Genomic DNA, 26,521 nt, shown 5'->3' with positions numbered 1-26,521 from the left:
TAAAAGAATTTATTCTCTTAAAGTTTTTCACATTTACAAGTTGGAAATTATATAAATTTGTTATTTTTAGCCATCTTTTTTCACCCAGACTTTATTTTATATATATATTTCCAATTGCATGCAGAAACAGTGAACATTTTCTGAAATTTTTTGATCTAAATTCTTCCCTTCTTTCCCTCTTTCACCCCTCCCGGAGGTTGCAAACTATGTAATAGAAGTTATACGTGTGCACACATAGAAGAAAATACTCATGAAGGAAATAAAGTAAAAAATGGTAAACTTGTAAATGCATTCAGACTCCATCAGTTGAACATCTATCTTTAACATTTTATAGTTTGATGTTAATTCAAAAGCTGATTCTCCCAAAACTATGATATCCCCAGATATCTTAAGCCTGTATTTTCATAATGGGTTAGTACCTAAAACATGTGAGAAATATCTAAATAATAGCAAAAAAATATTTTCTGCCATAGTCTCATTCTTTTTCCTCAAGCGTTGCATGTATATTTAGAGCGTAAAATGAAGCCACCAATATCAGACTTAATTTCATTTAAAACAGTATGCAATACTGTGAAGTGGTGTCCTTTATGAAAGAGCATATGCCTATATTCTCATTCCTTTTCACTATTTTAATCATCTTCATAGCAGAAAGAAAGGCAAAGGATACAGTTTAAATGCTTGGTGTTTTTTTTTTAAGTACTTTTAAAAACTTAGGTCAAAGAGAAATTTGAGAAAATTAATTTTTGAATTCCTTGGTGGAAAATGCTTTTTAATTTGGTGTGTCCTCTGGCTATATGTATTTTCTGTTTTTAAATGAACCTCAGGGGAATGAAATAAACCCATTGTCTATTTTGTGCACATTTTCTGTTCTTTCATCTCACTGAGCAGACCAGCTAGATTTTTATAGAATCACAGAATCTAAGAGTTGCCAGGATCCTTTTATATTATGTATTCTCACCTAAACCTAGAGCAGAAATCCTTTCTACAGTATCTTTGGGATTTGGTCATCCTGTCCTTGATGAATGATTTCTAGGGATGGAGAACTCATTACCTTTGGAGACAGCTCATTCCATTTTGGACACTTCCAATTGTTAGAAAAGCCTTCCTTTTAATGAAGTGACATCTGTCTCTGGACCCATTGACACTTGATCTTCTGCTGCCCTCTGGCACCCAGTTTAAGTGTTATCCTTTTTCAACATGGCAGCCCTTCAAATACAGGTGCTTTGTTCAAGGGAAAAGTGCCTTGAATTTTCAATTATTGGTTCTTTGGATCACAGATTTAGAACTACATGAATCCTTGGAGATTATGTAGTCCAAATACTTCATTTTACAGATGAGAAATTGTGGTTCAGAGACCTTAAGTAATTCTCTTATGGTCAGTGTTATGTCTCAGTTAACTTTCACTTTGGGAAAGAAAGTTCCTTGAGGGGATCTATTCGCCCTTGCAAACCTAGAGAGTTAGAAGGAAGCCAGATACCACTTAGTTTAACTCCCTTTATTTTTATTTTTTAACTGAGTTTGAAATTGAAGCACATGGAGTTCAAAGACTTGCCCAACCTTACCCTGATGTAACTTTGGGAGTCTGAATTTAACCCCAGGATTTCAGATTCCAGATCTAGATTTTTTTTTTGTAACATGTGGACTCCCAGGATCTCTGGATTTAAATTCTGGCTCTTCTTGTTACTTAAGGGAAGTCATTTTATGTCTCTGGGCCTCAGTTTTCTCATTTCTGAAGTCCTTCCTAGTTCTAAAATATTTGAGGATTACTTTGATGTTTGTGTTATGTCTTCTTAAATATCTACAGTTACTTCAGTTGAATTTTGTATGGCATATGTCAGTCTGTTTCCCCAATATTTTTTTTATTTTTTTAGTTACATGTAGAAACAGTTTTGGACAATTATTTTTGGACATTTTAAAATCCAGATTTTTTTTCCCTCCCTTCTGTCTCCTTGTCCCCAAGAGGGTGACTAGCCCGGTAGAGGCCATAACCATGCTTTATCGTAATATTTCCATATTACTCATATCATGGTAGAAGACACATCACATATTCAGTAGAAATCTCATCAAGGGAAAAAAGTGGGAGATGGCATGCTTTCATCTGCACTTAACACTCCAACAGTTCCTTTTTTGGCTAAGGAGAGCATTTTTCATCATGAATCCCTTGTGGTTATCTCGGAGACTTGTTTTGCTGATAATGCTTTAGTCCTTCACAGTTGATCATTGTTTGATATTTTTGTTACTGTACATTGTTCTCCTGGTTCTGCTCACCTTGCCTCAGATTCGGAACTCATCTTGTTGGTTGTTCCTAATGGCACCATAGTATTCCATTACTATACCACAGCTTGTTCATCTGTTTCCCAAAGGGATGGACAACCTCATAGTTTTCAATTTTTTGCTACTGCAAAAAGAGCTGCTAAAAATATTTTAGTAGAGGTGAGTCTTTTCCCCTTATCTTTGATCTTTTTGGGATAATAAACCTATTAGTTGTAATCCTGGGTCAGAGTGTATGCATAGTTTTGTGGCTTCCTGAGCTTGGTTCCATATTATTCTCCATAATGGTTGGATCAGTTCAAAGTTCCATCAGCAATGTTTAAGTGTCTCAATTTTCCTACATCACCTTCAACATTTATCATTTTCTTTTTTTGTCATGTTAGCCAGTTAAGTAGGTATTAGGCAGTATATTAAGAGTTGTTTTAAGTTGCATTTCTCTCATTAAGAGTAATTTTGAGCATTTTTTTATATGACTGGATAGTTTTAATTTCTTCTATTATATCCTTTTGCTATTTTAAAATTTGGGAATGCTTTAATTTCTTATAAATTTGACTCAGTTCTTTATGTATTTGAGAAATGAGGCTTTTCTCAGAAATAACTGGTATAAAAATTTCCCCCACATTTGTTGTTTCCCTTCAAATCTTAGTTGCATTTGTTTTATTGTACAACCTCTTTTTAATTTTATGTGATCAAAATTATCTATTTCATTTTTCGTAATGTTCTCTGTCTGGTTTGGTCATAAATTCTTTCCTTATCCATCAGTCTGACAGCTAAACTTTTCCATGCTCCCCTAATTTGTTTATGGCATCACCCTTTATTTTTAGATCAAGTATTCATTTTGACTTTATGGTGTATGGGGTGAAATGTTGGTCTTTTATGGCATATTTTAGAGCAGTGATTCCCAAAGTGATCGCTACTGCCCCCTGGTGGGTGCTCTAGCGATCCAGGGTAGAGGTGATGGCTACAGGTTCATTTATCTTTCCTATTAATTGCTATTAAAATTAAAAAAAAATCAATTTGCAATGGGCTAAGTAATATTTCTTTTCTGGAAAGGGGGTGGAAGACCAAAAAAGTTTGGGAACCACTGGTTTAGAGGTTTCTTCTTAAGGATTAGAGTTTACCTGAAAAACATTTTTTTAAAATTGATGATTGTCATTTATCAAATGAATCTATCTTAGTAATCATGAAGACAATGTAATGGTGATAAGTGCCAATTACCCTTGTCAAATATCAAGATAGTCGCAGGATTTTGAATATACTTTCCTATAATCACACATACCCATATTGACTCAAGGATTAATATAATTAAGACAATAGCGTGCGTTTAATTAATTTGTTTGTTATAGTAAAATTCTCAGTTATTTTCCTCCTTCCTCCTTTTACTGCCTTAGAGAAGGCATTGTTTGACAAAAAGCTATGTATATACAAAAAATTCTGCCTTGTTTTTTTTTCTGTTTATTTAATAGTCTGCATTTCCTTATTGCTTTAAGGCTGGCAAAGCATTTTTGAAATATTAATAACTTTTTTTTGTACAAATACCAAAGACATGCGTATGCTATTATCAGTTATTATCCCAATTTTACAGATGAAAAACCCAAGCCAGAGGTGTTAAATGACTTGCTTAAGCACACACAGCTAGGTAGACTGGATTTGAATTCAGATTGGGATCCAACACTCTTAGTTACCTCTAAAATTTGTGTGTGTGGAGTATTGTAGTAATGTCATAAAGTTCTTGACATTTTAAATCTATGGTATTAAAAGTACTAGGAATATTATATATGTATATATATATATATACATNCTGCCTTAGAGAAGGCATTGTTTGACAAAAAGCTATGTATATACAAAAAATTCTGCCTTGTTTTTTTTTCTGTTTATTTAATAGTCTGCATTTCCTTATTGCTTTAAGGCTGGCAAAGCATTTTTGAAATATTAATAACTTTTTTTTGTACAAATACCAAAGACATGCGTATGCTATTATCAGTTATTATCCCAATTTTACAGATGAAAAACCCAAGCCAGAGGTGTTAAATGACTTGCTTAAGCACACACAGCTAGGTAGACTGGATTTGAATTCAGATTGGGATCCAACACTCTTAGTTACCTCTAAAATTTGTGTGTGTGGAGTATTGTAGTAATGTCATAAAGTTCTTGACATTTTAAATCTATGGTATTAAAAGTACTAGGAATATTATATATGTATATATATATATACATACATATATATAGTGCATGATATAATGTTAAAGGATTTTCAAAAATTTTGAAGATTTTTTCTTATCTCTTTTTTTTTAGGGATTTCCAGTTGAACAAGCAATAATTGGATTAAGTTTACTCATCCTACAGACACCCACAAGTCAGCACAAACCAATCTTAAATCTAGGTAAGAATTTCCCCCTTAGAAAATAGAGAATGTTTTATGCAAATAAAGTCATATTTAAACAATAGGAGAAATATTAATTGTTCATGGATGGACACAGTCCATATAATTAAAATGACAATCTTTTACCTAGACTTATCTAGTTATTCAACACTATCCCATTTAAAATACCCCAAATTTATTTTATTGAGCTAGAAAAAATAATGACAAAATTCATTTGGAAAAACAACATATATCAAAAGAATTAATGAAAAAATGAAAAGGAAACTAATTATCAAAATTATATGGTGCTAGCTAAGAAATAGAAAGTAACATCAATGAACTAGAACAGATATACAGCAAAATGTAGTAAAAGATCAATAGCAACCTTGCATTTGACAGAAGTAAAATAATCCAGCTTTTTGGGATAAGAATTCGCTATTTAGTAAAAATTGCTGGGAAAACTGGAAAGCAGTCTGGCAGAAACTAGGTATAGATGAATATCCTATGCAGTTTACTAAGATTAGGTAAAAATGGATTCCTGATCTACACTTAAAGGGAGATAATATAAGCAAATTAGAAGAACATAGAATATGTTATCTATCATGGATAAGAGTATAATTTATGAATAAAGAAGATATAGAAAGTATTGTGCAATGTAAAATGGATAATTGTGATTACATTTAATTAAAAAGGTTAGAAGGAAAGCAGAAATCAGAAAATAAGTTTTCAAAGTCATTTTCTTGGCTAGAAGTCTCATATCTCAAATATATAGAGCAGTTTGTCAAATTTATAAGATATTAGCCATTCTCTTACTGAAAGTCAAAAGATATGAACAGATACTTTTTGAATGAAGAAATAAAAAAATATATATAATATTCATGTAAAAATGCTCTATATCATTACTGATTAGAGAAATGCAAATCAAAGCACCTTTATCATAGAGTTATCATCTCATACCCATCAAATTAGCTAAAATGATAAAAGGACAAAATGACAAATATTACAGAGGATGTGGAAAAATGGAAACACTAATACCACTTGATGGAACTGTGAACCGATTTAAACATTTTGGAGAGTTATCTGGAATCAGAACCAGCAAATTCTAAAACTGTATATACCCTTAAACCCAGCAATAACACTGTTGGGTGTTTTTCCCAGGATGATCAGGGGAAAAGGAAAAGAACCTATATGTTCTCAAACATTTATTGTAGCTCTCTTTGTGGTGGCAAAGAACTGGAATTTGAGAGGATATCCATTATTTGGGGAATGACTGAACAAGTTGTGGCATATGATTGTGATGAAATACCATTAGGCTGTAAGAAATAATGAGTATGTTAATAATAATAAAAAAAAACACATAGAAAGACCTACATGATATAATGAAAGGCAAAATGAGTAAAACCAAGAGAACATTATATACAGCCTCAGAGTTAATGTTTGAAGAATAACCTGTGAATGCCCATCTCCAGAGAAAGAACTGATAAAGAGAAACATGAAATATAGGGTTTAAACAAACACACACATTCACACACATACACACACATGTTAAATGATGTCTTCTTTAGTGTGAGGAATGGAGGGAAAGAGTGATATCTGAAAATTTTAATGTAACCAATAAATAAGAGAAGAAATGTGAATATAGCATGTGAATCATAGCAGAAGTTAAGATTATCTTTTTCCCTTTTATCAAAGAATGGACATTTTTAGTTTTTTTTCTTATATCATTCGTATCTTATTATCTTCAAGTAGAACTTTTCCCTGCCTTGTGTGAAGAGGCCTGACCTTAAAGCCAAGAAAGGCCTGGATTCATTTCCTGTCTCTGGCTCTCTGTCTCCTGTCTCTGTGTCTCTGGATAAAACTCTTTCAGTTATCTCCCCAACTCTCTAGGAATATAAATTGTGGTGAAGGTATCCACTTCTGTTAGTAGAAGATATGTTCTCATCTTGGAATTCCTCATACCATTGAAATGAAATTCCCAGTGTCTACTCCCTTTCCATGTTGGCATACCATGGTTAAATCTTAGTGATAATTCACAATTTTTGTTGTTTTGATTTAGTTGTTTTCAGTTGTGTCTGCCTGTCCCCATTTGGGATTTTCTTTGCAAAGGTACTGGAGTGGTTTACCATTTTCCTCTCCAGCTCATTTTACAGATGAGGAAACTGAGTCAAACAGGATTAAATGACTCTTCTGGGTCACATAGCTTCCAAGTGTCTGAGGCCAGAGTTGAATTCTGAAAGATAAGTCTTTATCACTTGAGGCTTGTAATTCTATGTCCTGTGCCATCCTCGCTCATTAAAGCATGTAAAGGCTTACAAAGCACTTTCTTCACACTCGCCATTTTTAGGTTTATTGAAATAAATGATAATAGCATTCAGCAAACACTTATTTAACACCTACTTTTTCCAAAGGATCTTGTCCCATTCTGAGGGAGATGCAATAATAACACAGACAGTTATAGTCACAGGATAAATAATGATCCTCTAGTTCTGGGTGATGGTCTAGGTAGAGACCAGTGGAGTCTTGAGGCCCAAATAATTATAGATGGGATGGGGTGTGTTTGGTGGTGAGGTTCTCACGCTTTAGTCCTCAGCCTATCTCAGTTCTCTTCTGTAGTTGAAGCCTATGTACATTTTCTCCCCCAGGGTGAGAGAGGCTCTAGTAGGATGATAAAACATGTATACAGAATTATAGCTTATGTTTAAATAGTGCTTACAATTTATAAAGCACTTTGCAAGCATTAGCTTTTTTGAGCTTTACAAAGTCATAAAGTCCTCTTAGATCAGATGAAGGCATTCTTTGTCCCATCAAAAAAATCAAGGAACATTTCATAGAAGAGAAGAGGTGTTATTTTAGGTGGACTTTGAAGGATAGATTATGTGAACACTGTCCTTTCACTTTTTATTTGAAGTTAAATTTCTAGTAAAAATAGCATTGGCATATCTGTGCCACGAGATGGATAGTTATGTTCATCATTATATATCGGTTTGAGAATAGAATAGCAAGCATTAGATTGACAAATGAGTATTAAATGTTTTTGTTTTGTGCAAAAAGCTTTGCTCTTTTCTCATGCTTTCATTCTGGCTCCGACTTCGCAAACAAGCACAAAACACCTTTGTGACTATTTTATTCTTAGCCTAAAATCAGAAATCATTAAATCAAAGATTCAGAACAGGAAGGTATCTAGGGAGATAGCTGAGAGGATATTGTTGATGAGGAAAATAAACCCCAGAATGTTCACACAGTTGCAAATCTTGGATATTATTCTTTCTTTAACCAATTAACTAGTATTTAAATATTTACTATATACTAAGCATGATGTTAGGGACACAGATAGATAGAATAAAACAATCTGTACTGTATTTACTTTCTAATAGGCAATCCAAAAAATATGTATGTCTGTATGTATAAAAGTTCCCTTTATATAAGTGGATGGTTTTGCAACTTCTGCATAAAGTGATTTTTACATAATGGGAATTTGCCCAAGAAAGGGATTGATAGAGGGAAGCAAGAAGGGGGCCACAGATCTGTGGAGGGAGGGTTCTGGCACAAGGGTCAAGGACATGTTGGGACCAGTTCAGAGAGACATGGAGGCTGAGGATAGAGAGAAGTGGGAGTCTGGGGGTCTGGGATAACCCCATAGGTGTCTCTCCAGTGAGAAAGAAGGGGAGGTGATGGGAGTGGGGTACACCTTGGGTGCTTAGCCAGCAGAGGAGAAATATGATGGTGATGTGAGTGTGTGTATGGGGGGGAAGCACACAGATACAGGGCCAGATTCAGACACAGACAGGAGAGAATTGGCTTTGGGGGCGGATATACACACTAGGTCCTGAAGCACTGATGGGAGATGGACATGTAAGAGAGGACACACTGAAGAGGAACTTATGCTTTCATTTGGAAGTTTTAGTTTTTTTAGGTTTTTTTTAAGGCTTTTTTTTTTTTTTTGAGGTGGGGGTGGGCAGCCACTGGGTTGAAGGGTAGGAGCAGAGACAGAAAGAGAGAAAAGGGCCCACAATCATATGGTAAAGTTAATAAAGGTTTTTTTTTGGGGGGGGAAATATGAATTAATTTCAGAATTCTTTTCATAAAGATTGGATTTGTGTAATGGCAATTCATGTAAAATGAGAAGTGTTTGTATAGACTAAATATAAAGAGAATAAGTATAAATAAATTCAAAGTTTATTATGAATAATATTTATATTATATACGCACATATATTTTACATATTTATTATATACATATTTACACATGTATTTATTATATACATATTTACATATGTAGAATACACACATATTCTAAACTTCAAGGAAGTTTATAAGGGAGAGAACCAAGTACTTCCAGGAATTCATAGAGTGAAGAAGTTGGTGTTTGAGCTATATGTTGAGAGGCGGCACAGTACATAGAGTGCCAAGGTTAGAGTCAGGAAAACCAGAATTTACCTCTGGCTTCAGACACTTATTAGCTGTGTGATCCTGGCTAAGTCACTTAACCCTGTTTGCCTAAGTTTCCTCATTTGTAAAATGAGGTCTTGAGGGAAATGGCAAACCACTCCAGTATTTTTTGCCAAAACCCAAAAGGGATCACAAAGAGTCAGACACACTCTATATTTACATTCTTTATGAATGGAACAACAATTATTTAACTGAAAAGAAGTGATTCTTTGAGACAGGGGTGAGGAGACAGTGTATTCCAGTCCTGATAGATATCTAGCATAGGGATGTGGAGGTTGGAAGTGAAGTGTTGGTACATAAGGAGCAGAGGGAAGGCAAATTTGGCTGGCACGCTCAGTGTGGGAGGATGACTCACGTGTGATCTGGCTGGAAAGTTGCATGTATCAGGCATTAAAAACTAAGTATCCAGTGTGTCATGCTATAGTTAAGTCAAATCAACAGTATTAATTAAGCTCTTACTTTGGGCCAGCACAGTACTGACCAGCATTAGGAAAGTTCTCGTTCTGTTCATATTAACTCATGCATGTAATTGGAATTTAGCAATCTGTTCATTTGTCATGCCCTGGAAATCCCTCATTTATGATTATGGCCACTTTGGGGGTATAGAAACTACAGGATTGTAGTGATTATAATAGCAGCTAGCATTTATGTAGTTTTTAATGTTTGCAATGGATTTTCCAAGTGTTGTTTTATTTTAACTTCATAACAAAGTTGGGACATAGGTGCTATTATTATCCCCATTTTGCAGATGAGGGACTCGAGGCAGATGGAGGTTAAATATCATTCCCAGAATCAAAGAAATTGCATCCGAGGCTTTTGTATTGTGAAAAATGCACATGTGTGCTCACACATTGCAAGCCCCTTTCCTCCCCAAACCCACCTTTCCCTAAAACAAAACAGTTCTGCCAGTATGCAGGCATATCTCTGTTTCTTTCTTGAGTCTGATATTCTTTGACTGAAGACTTTTTTTTAATCCTTCTTTTGAATCCCTTTTTAGCATCAATCTTTAAACCCCATATTACATTTCTTGATATTTTATTATGAATTTCCTACATAATAACTTGTAAGATAGTTTTATTATTTTTTCTCTTGGCTTTTCCAATGACTTTTAAAACCATTGTAATGGTGCTATTTTGCAAAACTAATTTTTTTCATAGTTTTTACATCATTTTTCCCAAAATTGTCCTTGAAATTGGACAGCTAAATATCTTTGCTTATACTGTAATTTCTGGATTTCTCATCAGAAGTTCAAGATAAGTCATTTAAATAGTATCATCTCTATTTAACAGATGAAGAATAAGCTCGGAGAAGCTAAATGATTTGACTCTAGTCACACAGTTGTTATCTGAGCCAAGATTGTAAAGCCACTTCTTCTGACTCTCAAGTCCTGATATTGTGCAGGAAGTACATTATAAAACTTCTAGTGTCTGTGTGTTTATTAAGCATCTATTATAACATACCAGGATCTATGCAGACAAATATGAAAAAGATTCTGCTAGCCTAGAGACAGGAAGTCTTAGGTTCCACTCTAGCGTCAGACCTACTTATGTGACCCTAGGCAAGTATTTAACCCCCACTGCCTGGCCCTTACCACTCTTCTGCCTTGGAACCAATACACAGTATTGATTCTAAGATGGAAAGTAAGGGGTTAATTTGTTTAAATTTTTATTTTACTGAGAAGAAAGAAAGACACATATTAGGAGGTAGATAACACAGTACTAGAAAATGTACACACTGTATTTTGGACAGGTTGGTAGGAGCAGAGAATTAATAATTGAGGGAATCAAAAAATTGTTCATGGGGGATGTGGCTTTGAGATATTTGTTGAAAGGACTTGGGGATTCCTCCAGTTGTTGGTGAAGAGGGAGATCATTTCAGGTATGGAAGAAAAGCCTGAATAATGGATGGAATGTCCTCTATGGGAAGAATGAAGATTGTGTCAAGACTCTAAGAGTGTAAAGATAATTTGGACCCAGATTATGAAGGTTTATAAAAGGAAAATACATTTTATCCAAGACGTAATTGGGAGCTTCTAAAAGCTTCTTGGTCAAAGGAGTGAAATTTTTAAACTTTGGATTTTTGGTCTAGTTTTGTAGCTTGCATAGAGAATAGTTTGGGTAGGGTAGAGATTAGAGATATGATGACTAATTAGGTGCTCATTTCAACAGTTATGTTAAAATGAGGGTATTTGTGGTGGAAAAAGGCAGAAAGTAGGGTCGGAATGTGATAGATGTTCCAGAGTTAAATTCATCTGGACTTTGCAACTGATTGGACATGAGAGAGGATTAGTCATGAGTAGCGAGTTAAAGATGAGTCCTAGGTTGTGAACCTGGGTGACATTAAAGGTGTTGGAGCCTTTGACCAAAACAGGCAAGTTAGGAGGAGGACTCGCTAGATAGAATTGGGGAGGAAAATCATGAATTGAGTTTTTGTATGTGTTCAGCTTGAGATGCCTGTGGGATATTCCCAGGACATCTCCAGACAGCAGTTGGTAATGTGGGACTGGACCTTAGATGGGAGACGAGCCTTTAAATAAATACATTTAGGAGTCATATGTATAGAGAAGAGTTCACAATAGAGTGTTTCAAGAGGAACTAGATGAGGTCCCAGAGTAGAACTTTTTGAAACTGAAGCAGAATGGTCATACAGGTGGTAAGAAAACCAGGAACGAGCAATGTCATGAAATCCCAGGAAGAGAGATTATCCAGGAGAAGAGTGCTATAAAAAGAGATCAAGAAAGTAGCAATTCAGAAACTTTTAATATTGTTGTAGTTTCTGCTTAGTGTTGGGGTCAGAAACCACAGTAAAAAGGATTAATAAATGAAAAAGATTTGATGGAGTAGAGATAGAGAGTATAAAGATACCCCCTCTATCTTTATGGAATAAATTAAATTATTTTTATTTTTAAAATAATTATATTTATTATGTTTCTATTATATGCTATATTTTTAGGTTTAATAAATATGCATCAGCATACAATACATTATGGATTATTATATCATATATTTATTAATATGTTATTTATACCTAATATAGTTTATTAAATATAATTTTAATATTTCATTTACTGTCCCCTTCCTCTTTCTTTCTTGTTTTCTACCCTTTATAATAAAGAATTTAAATAAAAGAAAGAGAAAAAAGCAGTTTAACTAAACTAAATACTTTAAACATATCCAACAGCATATGCTTTGTTACACACCCATTTACTCAAGGTTTGCAAGGAAGGGAGAGCCCTGCATATCCTTTACTTTCCTCTAGTTATTATGGGTATACCACATGCTCTGTGATCTGGATAGTCATTAGGGATCCATCAGATTATTCATTTGGTAGTTGTGGTATCATAAATAAATGTGTGCTAAGCAGTCATCCTTATCAAAAAGTATTATGTGACTGATGTCTGATCTTTTGGCAGGTACAAAAGTAAGATAAAAACACCTGTGCTCTAGGGACTTTCCACAATGACAGTCTGGGGAGCTATTTCCTTTGAGAATAGCTCTAATACCTAACATAACCAAGATTAAATTTGGCTATTTGCTCTTTTTTAGTATTTGCCTTCCTTCCATTGGTCTTTTGCTCTAGTTACTCTCTCTTTCATTTCTCAAGGCATGTAGGATACATTACAAGAATAGTTCACTGGGGCAGCTAGATGGCACAGTAGATAAGTGAGCCAGGACTGGAGATGGGAGGACCAGGATTCAAATCTAGTCCTAGATGCTTCCTAGCTGGGTCACCCTGAGCAAGTCATCTCACTCCCAATTACCTAGCACTTATGGCTCTTCTACCTTGGAACCTCTCCTTAGTATCAATTCTAAGACAGAAGATATGTTTTTTTTTAAAGAATCTCTTTATTTTTCATTTCTACTCTATTAGAATTCCATATCTGAGAGTTAGTAGCTGTTTTCAAATACTTGAAAGATTTACATTTTCTAAACCTTAGTTACTACTTAAATAAAATGAAAATAGTCAGAATGATACTTTACTTACTGGGTTGTTGTGATGATCAGAGGATATAATTTATATGAAGTGTATAAATGTAATTTATTATTACTATTAAAAATAACTGATTTTTTAAAACTACCCCATAAGGTTATCTAAAGCAAAGATACTTACCAAGTAAAACACCTTGGGCGTCTGAAGCCGATTAGAATGAAATTGAGAAATATTTAACAAATTAAATATAAATACAGTATAACATAGATAATGTTAAATTGTAGTTTACTAAATGCGGATTCTTTTTGATTTGGCACCACTGCTATAGAAAGCAGTAAACCTTTGGGAATGTCTTTTGCTCTGGTGCTGTGATCTAGTATCTGATGACTTGATACTTTATTTTCATTTATCCAGCAAACAGACTGAATTTCCTTACTGAAATGGCACTTTTGATTTATATTTGCCTCATTATCATGTCAGAATGATTGAATCATGCCTGAAACTGTTGAATCTGATAATTTTGCTTTGTACAGTCAAGAAGAATTATTCTTTAGCATACTGGAGGAAAAAAAAGAATAGAATAATGAAAAAATTGCTGACTTGTCAGATTAGAAAATCAACTCTACCATGATTATATCATTCAATTAAAAATGAGGTATTCAAATCATTGTACCTGTTTTTTAAATAACTCCTGTGGGCTTCTGTGTTTATCTAGAGCATTTATAATTTTTCCAGTAGCCATTTGTACTTCATTAAAGACAATGTATATTACTGGTTATTTTTACTACATCTGAAAGCTTCTGTTGTATCACAAGTGAATTAACAAATAACCAACTGATTGCCAAATACAATGACTTCTTTTGGTTGTCATTTTCCTTTGCCAGAATTCTAGCAACAGTCCAAGAAGATTTTGTTAAATACTCATCATGTGCAAAGCACTTTGCAAGGTGTGGGAGCATAGAAGGTAGATGTGAGTCACAGAATTTGAGAGTTGGTTGTGATCTGAGGGGCCATTGACTCCAAACCATACTCTAAAGAAATTCCCACTATAACTTAGCTGACAAATGAGAATTCAGCCTGTGTTACTGACTCTTCAAGTATCTCTGTCTTCTATTTGTAGATTGCCTTAATTGTTAAGAAATTTCTTTTGATGCCAAACCTAAAATTGCCTCTTTACAACTTCTACTTGTGTTCCTGCTTCTGCCATTTGGTGCCAAACAGATTTAGTTTGATTCCATTTCTACAGCGGAAAACAACTGTCATGTCCCTCATTCTTCTCAGAATTCTTTTTTCCGGGCTAACCATCCCCAGTTCTTTTAGATGAGTTAATAGTGATCATAATATTGATAATAAATAATTTTTTTATCATAAGATTTATAAAACCTATTACAAATATCTCATGTTCAAAACTGTGGGGCTAAGCAAAGATTCTTGTGGTACTTTGCTAGAAACCTCTTGCCATGTCAGCATTGAACAATACTTACCCTTGGTGTGTACCCATTCTTCCAGTTCTGAATATATCCAAATAGTTTATCATTAGGTCTTTGGCTCTTAGTCTTCTCCAAAAGAATGGCATAAGAATTCTTATCAAATTATTTGCTAAAATCTAAGTAAAGTATACATTTGACATTTACTTTTCTTTTCAGCCAGTTAGACATCTTTGTCAGAAAAGGAAATGAGCTTGATAAGACTTATTCTAAATTTAACTATTTTAAGGGGTTAAAAAGGGGTTTTATGGGTTCAATATATTAAAATGTGGTCGCCAGAGGATTGAACTATTATCAATCCTCAATTAAAAATAATCTCAAGTCAAAATTGACTTTTATGGAAGTTTATTTACAATTAGGAAGGTTGAAGGTAGGGAAATTGAGAGAGAGAAACTCTGGCCCAGACTAGAGGCCGGGACCAGGTAAGAATTTAGAGGCCCAGCAGAGGGGCACAGAGGTTAATTAAACAAGGCTTCTAGCCACAAGGCTTTTTACAATTAGAGAGGCAAGAGAGGCCTCCCTGAGGGTAGAGCCTCCAGAAATGCCAAGGGAAGAGAGAGAGAGTCAGCCTAACTTACCCACATGACAATTCAAAGGGAAGCCATCAGAGTCCCACCAGAGTCTCAGCATTCCAACACTCCTCCATGAACCAGAAGAGGTCCTCACCAGATGCTCTCTTCCACTGAAGACCCCAGTTGATTGAGGGCCTTCTCCTTTTAAAGGGGTTACTTATGCGTAACTTCCTGTTCCTCCCTCCTAATTTGCATGTCCAATCACAATAGACAATTCTCATAGACCACCTAGGGGGCGGGTCAGTTGATTCTGATTTGTCCCTCACTCTAGTACACTTGGGTTATTGATCTCCCAGAATTAGAGGTGTTCTCACCTTTGGTGATTAAATCTAAAGATGGACAGTGTAGACTTAATCTAATTATCGCACTAGGAAATTACAATTTCTCTTTTAATGATCCCTTGTATGATTTTCCTAGGAATCAAAATCAAGGTTATTAGTACATAGTTTAATTACTCTATTTTCTAACCTTTTCAATAAGTTGATTAATTTTTCCTTTCTCCAATCTTAAGTAGTTTTATTATATTTTCTTTTTTACAATTAAAGTTTATTATTTGTTACATGAAAATACCCAGTAACTCCTTTCCTCCCTCCCCTCGCTCCCATTAGAGAGGGCATCATTTGACAAAAATATATATGTATATATAAAACCATGTCTTGCTTATTTGTATATATCAATTCTTTGGAAGTGGGCATATACAAATTATTCTTCAAATAATATTTCTGTTGCTGTATATATAATGTTCTGTTGGTTCTGCTTGTTTTATTCTTCATTATTTCATGTATGTCTTTCCACATTAAAAAAAACAAACCTTGTCATTTCTTACAATGCAGTACTATTCCATCGCAATCATATGCCACAACTTGTTTAACCATTCCCCACATGATGGGCATTTCTTTAATTAACAAATATCTGCTTTCCCTCACTCCTCTCTACTGTACACCTCCATCTTCATTGAAAAAGAAAGAAAAACAAAACCCGTGTTGCAAACATGTAAAGTCAAGTGTTGACCATGTTCTAAAATACGTTTCATTTTGTACTCTTGAGTCCATCACTACTCTCTTAGAAGATGGACAACATGTTTCAAGATTCAACTTGAATCTTCAGTAACTTTGGCTAGACATTGTGGTGGTTTGAGCGCCTGAGTCTTTCAAAATTATTTTTTATAATATTCTCATTTTATAGATTGGTCTCCTGGTTCATTTTGCATCAGTTATTATAAGTCATCCCAGGTTTCTTTGAATACATCTCCTTTATTTATTACAAAACAATAACATTGCTTCACATTGGTATATCACAGCTTGTCCAGCCTGTCTCCACTTCACACTTACCTGTTCCCTTTCCAATTTTTTGCCACTGTAAAGAAAGATATTTTAGACTATAGTTAATTAGAATTTGTTTTGCTTAGGATTATTACCTCTCTTAACATCTCCTCTCTTATTCTCTCCTTTCCTGTCTTCCTTTTCCCTTCTGTTTCCTCTTTTTAGAGAATCTCATCTCTATGTGAGTATTTTCCCATCTTTTGACCAGTTTAGATGAGAGTGAGTGTCAATTGTCATATAATTATACCTTTACACCCAGCTCCCCCTTTAAAAATAGGCTTTTACTACACACTTTGATTATGTGAGATCATTTCCCTTAATTTTTCATTCTATTCCCCACCTTATTATATTCTTCTCTTTCCATTAAAATTTCAAAATTATCAAAAAATAAAAAGAATCATTCCTAGTCCTTCTTGTTTAATTTGTAAAGGGTGAAATTATGGTTAGACTGAATATTTAATAGAGTGGTCACCAGGAATTTCGTTAATTAATTCCAAATGATTTTTTTTAGCAATTTATTTATAAAATAGAGGGAAAGAGTGAAAGTAGAGAAATGAGAAGAGGGCAGAGTAAGAGATCTAGCTTAACAAGCTCAAGCCTTGGATTACTCTGGCAGGACTCTAGTAACCCCAGCTGGAGGGCCTAAGGGTCAGTTAACAAGGAGTTTATTCATGAGGCCTACTCTAGATGAGGGGCCCTTCGAGAGGCTAGTACCTGCAGGAAAAAACCAAGGAAGGGAGAGTCAGCCTTTTACACTCACCTACGTGGTAGTTCTAAGGGAAAATAGAAAGCAGTCCAAGATCTTCAGCCAAAGCTTCTCCAGGATCCTGTCCAAAATGAGAGAGCCAGTCCCAGGAATTTCTTGGCAATTTATAAAGACTATTCCTTTTGTTACTTCCTGTGCCTTCCTCCCATTTTACGTGTACCAATTATAACAAAGGATTTGCTTAGGACTGCCCAGGGGGCTGTCAGTTGATTCTGATTCGTTACCTACTTTCGCACATGTGGGTTATAGATCTCCCCCTCTCCCACTCCCCGCCCCCCACACCCCCGCCCCCCTTAAGCATTAAGTGGGATGTGTACACCTTTGGTGATTAAATCTAAAATGAGCAGGGTAGAGTTAATCCCATCTTCACAAATTTGACTCTTTTTATGAAGTCTGATGATGAATGGCTTCACTGGACCACATGGACCATATTAGAATATAAATAATTTATCTTCAGTTTCTTTTGATTTTTTTTCTGTTTACTTTTTTCTGTTCTTTTCTAATCCTGTTTTTGCACTTGAACATTTCTATGTAGTTTTTGTCTTTTTATTATGAATGTTTGGAAGTCCTTAATTTTATTAAATTTCTAATTTTCCCCATTTTTTACTTAGTTTTTCTGGTTAACTTATTCTTATCCTTATGGCTATAAACCTATAACCTTTGCTTTCTGAAACATTGTCTTCCATGCTCTCTGTTTATAGTGGCGGCTGCTTGAGTTATACATGATCCTCACATCAGTTATTGATGTGTCAGTCAGGAAGTAGACAGGAAGTATTTATTTAAATTGGTTGATATGTGCCAGGCATTTAAGCTAAATGCAGAGGATAAAAATGCAAAAAAAAAAAAGAGAGAGAGAGAGAGAGAGATAGATTAGCTAGAAACTTATATTTGAATGTAAGGCAAAAGGAAACGGTCTTATATTGTGTATAAGGCATGTATTACAGTTTGAATATTTATTCATTTTGTGGTTTTTTTGTGTGTATATATATATATATATGTCATATATACAAATAGGTCATATACCACATCTATACACATATATGTAAATGTAAATGTATATTATTTGACCCCATTTTAACTTTCAAGCCTTTTTGTTGGATTTTTTGCCTAGAAAATATTATGTTCTCCCTATACTGCCCAGAGAATGGCTATGTTTTAAGTGCATTGAATTATCTGCTGTTTTCTGGCTCTGCCCTGAATTTTAATATCCATATGCCTTTGTTCATCTGATTTCCTTAATGTAAAACTACTACTAATGACCTATAACCTCAAGTAGATTTCTTCTATTCCTGTCACCACCTTTTTAATCTGTAAAATGGGTTCAGTCTTTGGTTAGATGCTCTTTTAAGTCCCTTCTAGATTTAAAATTCTATGAACGTGATAACTTATTTTTACTTTATTTCCAGTTATTACAGAATCATACAATTTTATAGTTGGAATAGAATCTTGGGGATTATCTAGCTCAGTCTCCTCATTTTACAGATCAGAAAACTGGAGCCCAGATTTAACTAGGGTCACAGTAACTGATGAAATTCAGATTTGAACCCTAGTTTTTTACTCCCAATTCTTTTTTTTTTTCTTGGAAACATTATAGTGTTTCACGTGTATTAGGGCCATAATAAATAAATGTTCGTTAAATGAATGTCCTGAGTAAAAGAATAGTTAGACCAGTGATTCCCAAAGTGGGCGCTACCGCCCCCTGGTGGGTGCTGCAGCGATCCAGGGGGGCAGTGATGGCCACAGGTGCATTTATCTTTCCTATTCATTGCTATTAAAATTTAAAAAAAATTAATTTCCAGGGGGCTAAGTAATATTTTTTCTGGAAAGGGGGCAGTAAGCCAAAAAAGTGGGAACCACTGAGTTAGACTAATGAATTGCTACCTATTAGGGGTCACCACTGTAATTATCAATCTGGGAAAAGTTCTATTGCTTGTGACCATCGAAAAAGCTGTGTGGTTTAGTATGATAACATTGGAGATTTAGAGGTGGTAGAAGGGACCTTGAGTATCATGTGGTCCCATTCTTTTTACATATTAGAAGATGGTTGTTAAAAGTAATTACTTGCCTAGGGTCATACAGGTGATAAATGATAGAGATAAGTTTTGAATTCTCATTGTTTAAATTGCCATGTGTTATGCCAAATAAGGGTTAAGTGTGAATTTTCTGCATAGGGGAAAAATAGATTTTTCCTCAATGATATATTATAGTAGATGACTTACAATGTTTGCAAGCATTATCTGCCTTTGGGTTATTGATTTGACCCTGACCTTAATGGAAATAGATGACTCCTATAATAAGTTATCTTTGTGATAGTGATTTTTTTTCCCCACCCAAATCATTGTTCTTTGGTGAATAGCTTTGAAACTCTTCTCCTCTTCTGGGACCAAGAACATCCCAACCTCATCCCTGCTGCTGGTGATGCCACTACTCCAGATTTTGTCATCCACAGCCTTGGAGGATTGTATTTCAGCAGAAGATGGCAGCCCTTCTAGACAAGAGCTGGCTCTAACCCTCTTGGAAATGGTTCAACAAGAGGGCTCCAGAGAACAAAACCAGTTGGTAATGCATGAACTTTTGCTTCTCTTACACAAAGTACAGCTGTTGGATTAGTGATTTGGCAGACAGAGATTCCTTAGGAGGAGTTAGTTCAGGTTTTAAAGCAAAACTGGGAGGCAGCTTGGTTGAGGGCAGGGGCCTGGAAATACCATTTCTCAGGCTTGGGGAGTGTCTTTCTTTGTTTTTCTACCAATGTGAACAAGTAACTGTAGTCCTGCTGTTGATGCCTCCTTTTAGGCATATTGTTTGTCATTCTCTTTTTACCATGTTGCTGATCTCTGATTAGTGTGTTTTGCTCTGATCCAGGTTCTATATATACCAAGCATTACCAGTCTTTTCTTTTTTCTTCCCATTTTTGTCCTTTAGCCTTTTCCATTAGTCAAATGTAGCTTTACCTCCCAGCTTCTTCTCTTAGAAGGATTGAGTGAGGATTAAATGAGATAATGCAGGTAAATCACTTTAAAGCTTCTTGGAGAGAGGTAACTACACAAATACAAGGCCTTATCACAGTCCTTGTGTTTTCTGTGAAGGCGGATGTGGCTTTAATCACAGATGCTTAAAGGTACTAGAGGGATAAAGCCATTTATTATTCCTTGTTCCAGCATGCAGCGGAAATTAGTCAGCCATTAGAGAGAAATTGAATACATACTTTGGCTTCCTAAATCCTAATAGAATAAATCTTTAGAATTTGTAATATGCAGTTTATTTGTAACATGAGATGGGAAAACCAGGTTCCGGGAGGGGGGACACTGTCTTTTGGCTTTGGTAGTAATGGGAGAAGAAAATGGAAAATACAACTTGATAGATCTTAAGGGAGTCTGTCTCTCTCTCTCTCTCTCTCTCTCTCTCTCTCTCTCTCTCTCTCTCTCTCTCTCTGTCTCTCTCTCTCTATCTCTGTCTCTCTCTCTCTGTCCTTGTCTCCCTCCTTCCCTCTTCCCCTCCCTTTTCTTCCCTCCCTTCTCTTTCCATTTGTAAACATCAAACAATGATAAATTGATTTTTGGGTTGTAGGCAGGAGAGGGGCACATTATGTTTGACAGTTTTTAGCCTTTTAAATTCACAAGTGATATTTATTGAAAATAAGCTCCCATACAGTGGTCTATTTGCTAAGTCACTGTTTAATCAGGTGTATTAGAACGATGACTCATTCGGGATAATAGTTGTACTTTTTCTTTAATGGTTAGTGAAGCAGGGTTAGAGAAAGCACTGCAGTTAGGCCCATAAATGCACAGCTTATGATACTCTGCCAATTTCTTGGGAATTTATTTGAATAGGGCTTCTGTAGCCACCCTTTTATTTATTAAAGAGTTAAAATTTAAGCTGAGTTTAAATGCTTATTGTTGGCATCTGCACCTGCCTGCTTGTGGCAAGTATGGCATAGATGAGATTTTTTTTTTTGATCTTCAGATTATCTCCATTCTGTAAATTATTGATGTCTGTCTAAAAACGCATTTCTCCTGATCAGGACATAGTTTTCAAATTAGTGGAACTGGTAGTAACTTCCATTTACTAACTTGTGTGGCCATTGACAAATCACTAAATCTCTTTGGGCCTTAGTTTTCACTTCTTTCAAATAAGAGTTGGAACAAATAGCCTATTAGTTCCCTACCAGCTTTGAAAGTATGATCTTTGATCTTTTAATTTGTGAGCCTTGAATTTTGGTGTTCTGTTTGAAACTACAGTGAATATTCCATGGTGGTATATAAAATATTTGGTACTTGATGGAATTTTGTAGTTTATCTGTATGTATTTAAAGAAATTTGAAAGATTTTAAGAAAAAGTTTTAACTTTTTCCATTTTCTAAAAGTTAAAGACAACAGATTGTCAAAATTGGGAACTTTTCTTTAGTAATCCAGAGAGCACAATGCTCTATAGTTCTTTAAGCATATTTGATACAAAATTGTTTAAAATATCTGCACTTATGTTCATTCCAGAAAAAAAAGACAAAAATATAAAACATTTGTTGCAATTTAAATTCAAAAATGCTTTTATATTTCATTTATTCGCTGAAAGAATGGTAGAGGATTAAAGAGATTTGGAAGGGCAGAATTCTTTTGTTAATAGGCGTTATTGGATCGTCATTTGTACACAGAAGTAAATCTGACTTTAATGTGGAATTTTCTTCTAAATTTTGTGTAAAAATCATGTGCTGTTTCTCATTTCAGAGATTATGCACATATTACTCCCCTAATATGCAGCTGGAATGTTTTCTTATTTTCATGCCCAGATGTAATGTTGGATTCAACGAGACATTTTTAACTTCAACTGATTGCTAACAGGAACTTAAACTAGGGCTTTTCTTTCAGGGGGACTCTGTATGCTATGATTTTTTCCCATAAGAGTGATTTGCCTTGGAAAATTATTTGTAATTAGTTCTCATCTTTACTTTGGTCAGAAAGTAGAGCTCTAATTATGAGGAATAGTGGTACTAGTTACTCCTGTAGGGAACTCCAGAGCAGTGTGGCAGCTTAACCTTTACTTCAAATCCAGCTGTTAGAATTTTAAACTTTAGAAAATTTTTAAAATTTATTTTTAAGGAGAGGAATATTTCTTCAACAACAGGAATAATAGATACTGTCATTTATCTATAGCAGTGATGGGCAAACTACAGTCATTGGGCCAGATGCGGCACCCTGAAATGTTCTATCTCGCTGCGGGACATTATTCCTAATCTGATGAATACAATACAATGAAACTTCTAAAGAGTTGCCTTAGAATCAGACTGACAGATGAGCATTTCCTTTCCTTTGGCCCCCTCTTTAAAAAGTTTGGCCATCACTGATCTAGAGTGTTAAAACTGTGAAAACATTTCATATACTTTTTTCCTTATTAGATAATGACAGATATTATCTTCTGTATTTTACAGATGAAGAAACTGAGGCTGTTATTTGCCTATCATTTTAGCTTATATATATATGTAATAGTGCTTTAGGTTTTATGAAGTTCTTTCTTCACTGCATCCTCATCATGGTTGTAATATAAATAATTTAATTTGAAATAGAAATACTTTTCTTTGAAATAGAATACTATTGAAATTCTTTCCCATTTTTTCATTAGCTTTTATAATTATTTTCCAGACGTCCTATAAGCTTACTTTCCCTGTAACCAGCATGTATTATCCAATGTTTACAACCTGGAGAATCCTTGAACAAATGAAAGAAGAGTCCACAGTATGTGATTGGCTGTCTTCTGTGAAATCATTGCTGCCTATCACCACCCATGTTCCTGTACATGTTTTCCTTCTATTGGCCCACTTGCTCGTTCAAGAAAAAGGAGAGAGTCTTCGTAATGTACTTAGGACCACCACCGAAATAGCCAAAGCCGACTCGTCTCAGGTAAGGTTCAGAGAGAAGGAGGCAGCTAACTTGTGATTATAATGTTATGAGGGTTTCATTTAGTTCAATAACTGTTGCAACATTTTTAATCCTAGCCCGGTTTGTTTCCCATGTGTGAGCATTGTCCCAGGTCCCCCAATCTTAAATTCAAGTCTTCTCAAAGATGCAAATATTTTTTAACACTCTTATCAAAGCATACTTATCAAGGGCAAGGGTGAGGGATGTACAGGACATTCTCCCAGTTTTTGAACTTGGTAGTATGTGAGGCTCTAGGAGCCCTAATGTTCTTTGTAAGAGTCTATAATTCTGGGGAAAATGGGATGAGAGTACAAGTTGAAAAAGTAGAGGCTGATGATCTTTTTATTAATTTCTAATCATATGATTTGATCACATAATTAATATAGCACAGTGATTTTTAATCTAGCAATTTTGTCTGGAAGATTAATTTAAATATATTTCTTTCATACATATTTCTTCTTTCCAATTTTTTTTTTTTTTTAAACTCTTACCTTCTGCCTTTGAATCAGTACTGCATGGGCATCTGATTTGGGGTTTTCATTTTAAAAGATTACTTTGTTACAAAAATGAATAATATGGATATAGGTATCAAATGATAACATGTATAACCCAGGAGAATTGTTTGTCAGCTCTGGGTGGGGGTGGGGGGGAGGGAAGAGAGAAGGGAGACAACATGAATCATGTAACTATGGGAAAATATTTTGAAATAAATTAATAAAAAAAAGAATCAATAATGTATATTGGTTTCAAGGCAGAATGGTGGTAAGGGGTAGGCATCTCGGGTTAAGTGACTTTCCCTGGGTTACACAGCTGGGAAGTGTCTCAGTCCAGATTTGAAACCAGGATCTCCAGTTTCTAGGCCTGGCAGTATCCACTGAGCTACCTAGCTATCCCCTCTTCTTTCTTATCTTAACAGAGTGGGTAATCCTAAAGTTGTTGCTGTTGTTCATTCTTTTTAGTTATATCTGATTCTTCATGACCCTATTTGCAGTTTTCTTGGGAAAGATACTGCAGTATTTTGCCATTTCCTTCTTAAGCTCATTTTATAGCTGAGGAAACTGAGGCAAACCACGTGAAGTGACTTGTTCTGGGTCACACAGCCAGTAAGTGTTTGAGGTCAGAGTTACACTCAGGTCTTCCTGACTCCAGACCTAGCCCTCTAACCACTATACTGCCTAGTTGCCCCCAGTCTTTAAGTACCATCTTATTAAATTAATTTTGGAAGTTGACAAAACAATGAGAAGCTAAAACTGGAATAAACAAAAGTCATAATGGCCTAGTGTACGGATATTATAATTGAAGTATTGGACCATTCTACCTCTGAGTGTTTGATTTTAACATTCATTTAACTTCTGTAGCTCTATTTTCTCATCTAGAATTTGGCTTAGAGGTAGATCTGAAATTATACAAATCTCTTCCTTATGAAGAACCACCTGTCAGGTCATCATTGAAATTTGCCTTCCTTTTTTTTCTGCCTTTACCCTTGGTCTGCCATGCCTATTACTAAGTTCTATTCTATCTCCTCTACCTCGCCCCTGTCTGTTCCCCAACCCCTTTTATTTCTCTCAGGGATGGAGTGTGAGGTGGTAATATTGGCAATAACCAGGTAGAGGGAAAGAAAACTCCTGAGGCTGTTTATCCCATCCTCTACCCCTTGCTCAACCCCAATACAACTCTCCTTGGGTTCTTGTTTTATAGTGACCAGCCTCCCCCTCTCCCCTGCATGATTATGGTTTGACTAGTCAGGTTGTCTGTAAGATTTATGAAATGCCTACTAAGTGCTAAACATTGGAGATACAAAGTTAGGTCCAAGACCATCCTTGCTCTAAAGGAGTCTGTGGTCTAATTACTAATGGAAAGAACACTTGATTGAGAGTCATAAGATCTTGGTTCAAATAATAGCTTTTCTGCTCTTTATCTGTGTAACTTTGAGCACTTAAGTCCTCTGAGATTTTGTTTTTTCATATGTAAAATGGGGGAGGGGGGTCAATTAGATCGATACCTGCCACCTTTATATGGGATTCTACAGGAGTATGGTTGCTTGTCTCTTTGCATTTGAGTGGCTATTTTTAGTCCTTCCTTCTACCTCTGAATTACATGGAACCTTCTCCATGAGCACTCTAGATTAACCTCAGTTGCTTTGTGTGCAAATTATCTTGTATTTTTGTACATATTTTTTCTATACTGTACTTGTATATTTACTTCTTGTCTCCATAAAATATAAGCTTTTTTTCTTTAAAAAAATATTTTATTTTTCCAATTGTATGTAGTAACTATTTTCAACATATGTTTCCTAAAAATATAAGATCCAAATTGTTTCCTTCCAGAATTGGTAAGCAATTTGTTCTGGGTTATACATATATTATCATGCAAAACCTGCTTTCATATATTATTGGTAATTGTTGTAAGTGAATAATTTTTATAGAACACAAGCTTCTTGAGATCATAGACTGCTTTTTTATTTCTTTGGCCTTAATAGTTAAATAACTGTTTAATTGAGTCTCTTGATTTGTGAGTGTATACACTCCACTTTGCAGTTGCTTCTCTGCTATTGTTCAGTCATGTCCATCTCAGACTCCACTTTGGGTGTTCTTGGCAGAAATGCTACAGTATTTTACTATTTCCTTCTCTTGCTCATTTTATAGATGTGGAAAATGAGACAAATAGGGTTAAGTGACTTGCCCAGTCTCACACAGCTAATACATGTCTGAGGCTGGGTTTGAACTCAGGGAGATGAGTCTTCCTGACTCCAGGCACTCTAACTACTCACCATCTAGCTGTGCCAACTTATTTGGAATAAGAAGTTTCTCCTGGGATAGATAAACTCCTTACTTATACACTCAAGCCTTGATTGATACCACCTCTCTCAGTCTCTTTTTCCCTTTGGTTGGAGAGCCAGAGAGCAGCATACCAAAGTCCTCTTTCTTTTTTTAATTTTTTAATTTTATTTTTTTTAAACCCTTAACTTCTGTGTATTGGCTCCTTGGTTGGAAGAGTGGTAAGGGTGGGCAATGGGGGTCAAATGACTTGACCACGGTCACACAGCTTGGAAGTGTCTGAGGCTGGATTCGAATGCAGGACCTCCCGTCTCTAGGACTGAGAATCCACTGAGCTACCCAGCTGCCCCCAAAGTCCTCTTTCCATCTGCCTCCCTTCCTGCTTTCAGCATAGGAAGATTGTTTAGTGTCTCACTCTCTTGCCTCCTTTTGTGTCTTTTCTCTTTACATTATAAGCTCATTGAGAGCAGGAGCTATTTTTCTTTTTAGTTCAAGTATCTGCAATGCTTAGTACAGTTCCTGGGATAGTGTAGATAAGGAATACATGCTGATTGGTTTAGATTGTAGTGAATGAACACAGTCCACTAAAGGCAGCCAGCTCCAGACCACTGAACCTGACTCTGCTTGATATCCTATCCATCTTATCTCCCCAGGCCATCTTGTCAATAACCTGCTTC

At 35.3% G+C, this 26,521-nt stretch overlaps 1 protein-coding gene across 3 annotated transcripts in view; it reads left to right on the top strand.

The window, feature by feature from the left end:
- FOCAD (focadhesin) overlaps positions 1-26,521 on the top strand; it is a 363,803-nt gene that overhangs the window by 90,197 nt on the left and 247,085 nt on the right. For all 3 annotated transcript variants that reach the window (XM_044660684.1, XM_044660676.1, XM_044660669.1), the window contains 3 exons: positions 4,567-4,654; positions 19,515-19,717; positions 22,792-23,049. In XM_044660684.1, the coding sequence (XP_044516619.1) occupies positions 4,567-4,654; positions 19,515-19,717; positions 22,792-23,049 (549 nt within the window). The remainder of the gene's footprint in view (positions 1-4,566; positions 4,655-19,514; positions 19,718-22,791; positions 23,050-26,521) is intronic.

This window comes from Gracilinanus agilis, chromosome 1 (assembly GCF_016433145.1).
Source record: "Gracilinanus agilis isolate LMUSP501 chromosome 1, AgileGrace, whole genome shotgun sequence".
Taxonomy (NCBI): domain Eukaryota; kingdom Metazoa; phylum Chordata; class Mammalia; order Didelphimorphia; family Didelphidae; genus Gracilinanus; species Gracilinanus agilis.
Note: the sequence above shows the minus strand (reverse complement) of the source record. Positions and strands in the feature narration are given on the sequence as shown.